Source organism: Wolffia australiana, chromosome 9 (assembly GCF_029677425.1).
Source record: "Wolffia australiana isolate 7733 chromosome 9, ASM2967742v1".
NCBI lineage: Eukaryota > Viridiplantae > Streptophyta > Magnoliopsida > Alismatales > Araceae > Wolffia > Wolffia australiana.
The window spans coordinates 3,010,190-3,018,112 of record NC_135843.1 but is presented as its reverse complement, the minus strand read 5'-3'; the positions used below and the strand labels follow the sequence as shown (position 1 = coordinate 3,018,112).

The following is a 7,923-nucleotide window of genomic DNA, read 5'->3' as shown; positions in this document are numbered from 1 at the left end:
ATTTGATGGATGGAAAGATAGAGTAGATAGATAGATAGGTAGAGACATAGATAGAGAGAGCGAGAAAGGTTGAGTGACACACAGAAAAGATAGGGACAGAGAGAGAAAGGGAGAGTGAGACAAAGGTAGTGAGAGAGATATAGACAGCAAGAGCAAGAGAGCTGTAGAGCGAGAAACAGAGAGAGGGAGAGCGAGAGACAGAAATAGAGACAAGATGAGGAGATTTCAAGTGGAGAAAGAAACCAAATCCAAATAGAACTAGGCAACGTCAAAGACACTTATAAACGCGGCATTAGACTCCGTTAAAATCAAGGAAGCGCGAAAAAGAGAGAATAACGAATATAGTAGTAGTCAATTCTCAGAGAGAGCGAGAGAGAGAGAGAGAGAGACACAGAGAGATAGAGAGCGAGAGCGAGAGAGAGGTAGAGAGAAACAGCGAGAGGGCTAGCGAGAGACAGAAAGATAGAGCCAAAACGAGAGAGAGAGAGAGAGAGAGAGAGAGAGAGAGAGAGCTATCATAGTAAACCCGTATAATAGGAAGATTTCAAGCCGAGAAAGATACCAAATCCAAATCGTACAAGGTAACCTCTAACACTCACCAAGGCAGACCTGGACACCTACGTCTGGCGTTCTCAAATCAGCTAAGTTAAAATCAGCCAAGCAAGAATGAGAGAGTAATGGAAAAATAGCACTCTGGCATTCTCAAAGAGAATCGTTACATATTCAAATGGAGTAAAGAGATGGAGAGATAGAGGCAGAGATAGATTGGAGGAACTAGAGACACAGATAGAGGGACACCGACTTCCCACCAGGTTTCGGCCTTCCCTGAGAGAAAGAGAGAGAAAGAGATAGATAAATAGATACAGAGAGATATAGAGGCGAGAAAGGGAGAGAGAGAGGGAGAGAAGGGAAGGAAGAGAAAAATGATAGAAGAGAGAGGGAGAGGGAGGGAGATACTAGTGTTCAGTGCAGGGGGGGTCGGCGTAGGCGAGCCATTTCTTGGCCTTGAGGGCCTTGGATAGAAAGTAGAGAACGGCGCCGAGCGAGGTCATGCCGGCGCTGACGGCGTACATTCTCCAGCTGGCCATGAACATGACGAGCACGATGAAGGCGGAGGGCACGGTGCACATGGCGGCGAGCCACGGCGTGCTGGCGGGCACTCTGAAGGGCCGCTTCAGCAGCGGCTTCTTCTGCCGCAGCCAGAGGAAGGCCGCGAACTCCAGCAGCATGCTCAGCGCGTAGGTGAAGTTGGCCGCCGCGACGATGTCTTCGAACCTCATGAAGGTGAAAGCCAGCGTGATGGCCGTCGACACGATGATGGCCAGCCACGGCGTGCCGAACCACGCCGATCGGACGGCCAGGAAGCGCGGGAGGAGGCCCAAATCCGCCATGCCCAGCAGCTGGAATGAGCACGCGCTCAGCGCCGCCTCGTACAGCCCGATGGCCGACAGAACGGCGCCTACCTCCACGCACACCTTGAGCCATTTGCCCACGATCATGCCTGCCGGGGCCACCCCAAGAACAAACCAGATTTTATTTTTCCTCACACTCATGAAATAGAGGGAGAGAGAGAGAGGTTTGGAGAGGGACAGAAGTTAAGTGAGAAAGAGAAACAGTTTAAGAGAGAGATAGAGAGAGAGGCGGAGAGAAAGAGATACGTTGAGAGAGAGAGCGTTAATGGTGGAGAGAGAGCGAGGGATTGAGATGTTGAGAGATGTGGAGAGAGAGAGATAAGAAATGTAGAGATATCGAAAGAAGTTGAGATAGATAGGCTGAGAAACGCAGAGAGAGATTGAGATATTGAGATATTGGGACATATTGAGTTATAGAAGTTGAGAAGGGGAGAGAGAGAGAGATCGAGAGGGGTTGAGAAAGGGACAGAGAGACTCAGTGAGTTAGAGATAGAGATCGAGACTCGAGAGGTGTTGAGAAAGGTAGAGAGCGAATGCGATTCTGAGATACTGGGAGAGGTTGAGATCGGGAAGTATAGAAAGGGAGAGAGATTGAGAGAGATAGAGAGAGAGAGATCGAGACTCGAGAGGGCTTGAGAACGGTAGAAAAAGAGATTGGGACAGAGATATTGAATTGAGATTCCGATAGGCCGATCTTGAGTAAATATTGACTTGGTCAGTACCCCTGTAGCCAAAGGCAATAATGTCTATTCTCTTGCGTGTTAGAAATATTTCAGACAATGGGAAGAGCTACTCGAGTTCGCGGCTAGTGTTGTGTAGAGAGATTACACGAATAATATAGTATACAGACAGCGTAGGGAGATTTCTAAGGCACAAAACTAGATACGCACAGAAACAACTAACCTGATTTTCGGGCCCAAAGATAGATACTGGATGGATCGATAGGTGGATGGATTGACAGAGGGATAGATTTGGCGAAGAAAAACAAAGTGAGAAAGTATGAAGAGCAGAGAGAGATAGAGACAGAGGGAGAGTGACGGAGACTGGTAGAGAGATGGAAAGATGTATAGAGATGTAGAGATGGCGAGAGGGATACATATAGATGGACTTTGAGAATGAGAGTTATAGACATTGAGAAAGACGGAGAAAGTATAGAGCGACACTGAAGGAGAGATATACAGATACGTAAAAAGCGAAAGAGTCGAGGAAAAGAGGGCGAGAGATTCGTTAAGAGAGAGGGCGACGAGGATCGAGGAAGAGAGAGGGAGAAAAGTATCGGGGCGGAGAGATATCGAGGGGGAGGAGAAAGTGTGTGAGAGAGACAGACAGACAGACAGACAGACAGACAGACAGAGATATGAAATAGATGGAGATAGAATAATAGGTAGAGACTGATATTTTGGGCGAGGAAAAGAGAAATATCGATAGATAGATAGAGAGAGCGAGCGAGCGAGAGAGAGGGAGAGGCAAACAAAGAGATATCCAATAGAAAAAGAGAGATAAAAAAGGAGGGATGAGCGCTTACCGGCGGCGTCGGCGAAGAAGCCGTCGGTCCATTGGTCCTGCGAGAGCTGGAGAGCACCCGTGGTGGCGAGCAAGGGGACCAGATAACCGATGCATATGAGAAGGCCGGCGGTGAGCAGCGCCCTAGGCAGCGTCTTCTTGGGGTTCTTCACCTCCCCGGCGAGCGTGCTGACGCTGTCCCAGTAGTTCAAGTTCCAGAAGAGGGTGTTGAGGTAGAGACTCCAATCGGCCCTCGTCATCCTCGTCTCCGGGAGTCTGAGCCACCTCTCCGGCCGAATCTTGGGCAACGCGGCCGCGGCCATGACGACGAAGGGCGCCATCGCCGCCAGCCCGAGCGCCACGGAGCCCCATCCCACGATGGCCAGGCCGGTGTAGTTGACGAGGGAGAGCACCACGGCGAGGCCCGTTATCGTGCCGTCCCTCACGGCGCTGCCGCCGGAGAAGCGGTGCGATATGCGGGAGAGATAGTCGGCGCAGAGAACAGGGTAGGCGGCGTTATTGATGACGCAGGTGAAGTACTTCCAGGTGCCCATGAGGAAGCCCGGGAAGGGGCCGAAGGCGGCCGTGACCCAGCTCACATAGCCGCCGTCTCCGGCGAAGGCGGTCGCCAACTCTGCCGTGATAAGGGCTTCCGGGACGCTCCATACAAATGGGAAGACAACGAACCCAATCATCGCCAGCAGAGGCCCTGCGGCTTGGACAGTTGGCTCGGCGCCGTAGGCCCCGCCGGAGACCTCGAAGAAGATAATAAATATGAGGGGAATCAATGAGAGAGTCTTCTTCCTGCTCTCCTTCTCTCCCTCGTTCTCGCCGGCGGCCGCGAGTTCCACGTCGACCAGGGCGGGGGCGGCCATCACGAAAGAGAATCTCTGGTATTTCGGACGTGGGTATTAGTTTTTTGGATTCCGGGTGATGAATATATTGTGGTAGATCAGTCTCTTCCTTCTCCTTTACTGTAGAGAGAGACACAGAGAGAGAAGGTTGATGCACGTGGTTGAGTTCTTCAACGTGCTGCCCATGTTTTCGGAGGCGGAATAGTTGCCCCAACAGGGATATCGGGATCATTAGTCCCGAGTATAATTGTCAGAATACCATCTGAACCGGACGGGCAGTTAACAAAGGTGAGAGAGAACCAGAGTGAGAGAGAAGAGAAGCGGGAGAATAGGGAGATATATATATATATATACGAGAGAGAGAGATATAAGGATAGATAATAGGGAGAGAGGGAGAGATATGCAAGAGAGAGAGAGATAAGGATAGAAAATAGGGAGAAAGGGAGAGATCTAAGAGCGAGAGAGACAGAGAGATATATAAGGAGAGAAAATAGGTAGAAAGGGAGAGATATACGAGAGGGAGAGATAGAGATAAGGAGATAAATAGGGAGATAAAGAGAGATATAAGGAGAGAAAATAGGGAGAGAGGGAGAGATAGAGATAAGGAGAGAAAATGGAGAGAGAGAGAGAGAAGGAGATAAATAGGGAGATAAAGAGGGATATAAGGAGAGAAAATAGGGAGAGAGGGAGAGATATACGAGAGGGAGAGATAGAGATAAGGAGATAAATAGGGAGATAAAGAGAGATATAAGGAGAGAAAATAGGGAGAGAGGGAGAGATAGAGATAAGGAGAGAAAATGGAGAGAGAGAGAGAGAGAAGGAGATAAATAGGGAGATAATGAGGGATATAAGGAGAGAAAATAGGGAGAGAGGGAGAGATATACGAGAGGGAGAGATAGAGATAAGGAGATAAATAGGGAGATAAAGAGAGATATAAGGAGAGAAAATAGGGAGAGCGGGAGAGATAGAGATAAGGAGAGAAAATAGGGAGAGAGAGAGATATACGAGAGGGCGAGAGAGAGATGACGATAGATAATAGGGAGAGAGGGACAGTTGTGCGAGAGAGTGAATGATAAGGAGAGAAAATAGGGAGAGGGGGAGAGATATGGGAGAGAGACAGAGGGATTGATAGAGAGAGTACATGTGGGAGGGACGGAGGGATCTAAGAGAGAGAGAGAGATAATGAGAGAAAATAGGTAGAGACGGAGCAATCTTGGACAGAGCGAGAGATGAGGAGAGAGTTAGAGATATACGAGAGAGGTAAGACAGGGAGAGAGAGAGAGAGTGAGAGAGATAAGGAGATAAAATAGGGAGAGAGGGAGAGATATACGAGAGGGAGAGATAGAGATAAGGAGATAAATAGGGAGATAAAGAGAGATATAAGGAGAGAAAATAGGGAGAGCGGGAGAGATAGAGATAAGGAGAGAAAATAGGGAGAGAGAGAGATATACGAGAGGGCGAGAGAGAGATGACGATAGATAATAGGGAGAGAGGGACAGTTGTGCGAGAGAGTGAATGATAAGGAGAGAAAATAGGGAGAGGGGGAGAGATATGGGAGAGAGACAGAGGGATTGATAGAGAGAGTACATGTGGGAGGGACGGAGGGATCTAAGAGAGAGAGAGAGATAATGAGAGAAAATAGGTAGAGACGGAGCAATCTTGGACAGAGCGAGAGATGAGGAGAGAGTTAGAGATATACGAGAGAGGTAAGACAGGGAGAGAGAGAGAGAGTGAGAGAGATAAGGAGATAAAATAGGGAGAGAGGGAGAGATATACGAGAGGGAGAGATAGAGATAAGGAGATAAATAGGGAGATAAAGAGAGATATAAGGAGAGAAAATAGGGAGAGCGGGAGAGATAGAGATAAGGAGAGAAAATAGGGAGAGAGAGAGATATACGAGAGGGCGAGAGAGAGATGACGATAGATAATAGGGAGAGAGGGACAGTTGTGCGAGAGAGTGAATGATAAGGAGAGAAAATAGGGAGAGGGGGAGAGATATGGGAGAGAGAGAGAGGGAGTGAGAGAGAGAGGACAGGGGGGAGGGACGGAGGGATCTAAGAGAGAGAGAGAGATAATGAGAGAAAATAGGTAGAGACGGAGCAATCTTGGACAGAGCGAGAGATGAGGAGAGAGTTAGAGATATACGAGAGAGGTAAGACAGGGAGAGAGAGAGAGAGTGAGAGAGATAAGGAGATAAAATAGGAGAGAGGGAGAGATATACGAGAGGGAGAGATAGAGATAAGGAGATAAATAGGGAGATAAAGAGAGATATAAGGAGAGAAAATAGGGAGAGCGGGAGAGATAGAGATAAGGAGAGAAAATAGGGAGAGAGAGAGATATACGAGAGGGCGAGAGAGAGATGACGATAGATAATAGGGAGAGGGACAGTTGTGCGAGAGAGTGAATGATAAGGAGAGAAAATAGGGAGAGGGGGAGAGATATGGGAGAGAGACAGAGGGATTGATAGAGAGAGTACATGTGGGAGGGACGGAGGGATCTAAGAGAGAGAGAGAGATAATGAGAGAAAATAGGTAGAGACGGAGCAATCTTGGACAGAGCGAGAGATGAGGAGAGAGTTAGAGATATACGAGAGAGGTAAGACAGGGAGAGAGAGAGAGAGTGAGAGAGATAAGGAGATAAAATAGGGAGAGGGAGAGATATACGAGAGGGAGAGATAGAGATAAGGAGATAAATAGGGAGATAAAGAGAGATATAAGGAGAGAAAATAGGGAGAGCGGGAGAGATAGAGATAAGGAGAGAAAATAGGGAGAGAGAGAGATATACGAGAGGGCGAGAGAGAGATGACGATAGATAATAGGGAGAGAGGGACAGTTGTGCGAGAGAGTGAATGATAAGGAGAGAAAATAGGGAGAGGGGGAGAGATATGGGAGAGAGACAGAGGGATTGATAGAGAGAGTACATGTGGGAGGGACGGAGGGATCTAAGAGAGAGAGAGAGATAATGAGAGAAAATAGGTAGAGACGGAGCAATCTTGGACAGAGCGAGAGATGAGGAGAGAGTTAGAGATATACGAGAGAGGTAAGACAGGGAGAGAGAGAGAGAGTGAGAGAGATAAGGAGATAAAATTGGGAGAGAGGGAGAGATAAGCGATGGAGAAAGAGCAAGATAAAGGAGAGAGAGAAGTGGAAAGAGAGAGCTGGGTACGACGTTGAAACTGTATTTAGGCGTGCCGCCTAGGTTTGATAGGTGAAATACCCACCCAGTTGACGTTTGACATTGTTTTTAATTTTTTTCATTTGTATGTTGGAAGGAGGGGAGAGAGGAGAGGCAGTTTAAGGAAAGGGAGAGCAAGGAGAGGGAGGTGGTATCAAATGTCGGAGATGACGAGGATGAAGGAGAGTGGAGAACAGAAAAGGGAGGCTATTCATGGCAGAAACTCCTAAAAGAGTAGTAGTTCCATCATAAATTACGGTTCCATAGACTAGAAAGAGATACTCGTCAATAAAAGTGATTTCACTATATTGAAGTGATGTGTCAAGTATATGACTCCTGACTTTAATTTCTCAAATTGTAAAATGTTTATCAATCTTGATGTGCTTTAATTTCTCGATTCCAGCTTTGTTGCCGTGATCTAACATGAGTGGAGATGCACTAGCTAGAACTAACGATGAAAAGTCATCCAGAGCCACAACTTTATTCATCTTCCTTCTCCTTCACTAGAGAGAGAGAGAGATATGATTAATTTTTTGGAGGTAGAATAGTCGCCTGAGGAGATATCGGGATTCTTGGTCCTGACTATAAAACTCAGAATGCCATCTGCGGGCACCCACTTGATGTAGAGGAGTTCTTCGAACGTGGGTTGCTATATTGAAGTGATGTGTCAAGTATATTGCAATCTTTCAGCCTTCTGGCCTTCATGAATTAACAACTGACAATTGACTGAAAGAAAAAGTACCATTACCACTAAAAGGATCTAGTGTATGATTTGGTTTGTTGATAATGGAACTTAAATCCAAAAGCAATATATCAGCTGTCCAAGACCTTTGACCATAAGATGTTTTCAAGTTTATTCTTCAACTTGGTTATTTCTGCACCATTATTTCCTTAAATAATATTCTGCATATCCGCATTCGGATTTACTAAAAATAGTTATTAAATTCTTAATTTCTGCATATCTCCTCTCATTGCCTAAT

The 7,923-nt window shown here is 47.0% G+C and overlaps 1 protein-coding gene across 2 annotated transcripts; it reads right to left on the bottom strand.

Moving 5' to 3' along the window:
- Window positions 1-667: 667 nt before the first annotated feature.
- Window positions 668-3,852, bottom strand: LOC144707831 (putative polyamine transporter At3g13620). 2 transcript variants are annotated; one of them, XM_078581078.1, is made up of 2 exons: window positions 2,316-3,852; window positions 668-1,501 (listed from the first exon to the last, which is right to left on the bottom strand). In XM_078581078.1, exons 1-2 carry the CDS (start codon window positions 3,788-3,790, stop codon window positions 964-966), a joined length of 2,013 nt encoding a protein of 670 aa, XP_078437204.1. In that variant the 5' UTR covers window positions 3,791-3,852; the 3' UTR covers window positions 668-963. The 2 variants fall into 2 exon arrangements, with proteins under 2 accessions (XP_078437204.1, XP_078437205.1); XM_078581079.1 differs by having other exon boundaries at window positions 2,938-3,852.
- Between the last annotated feature and the right edge of the window lie 4,071 nt (window positions 3,853-7,923).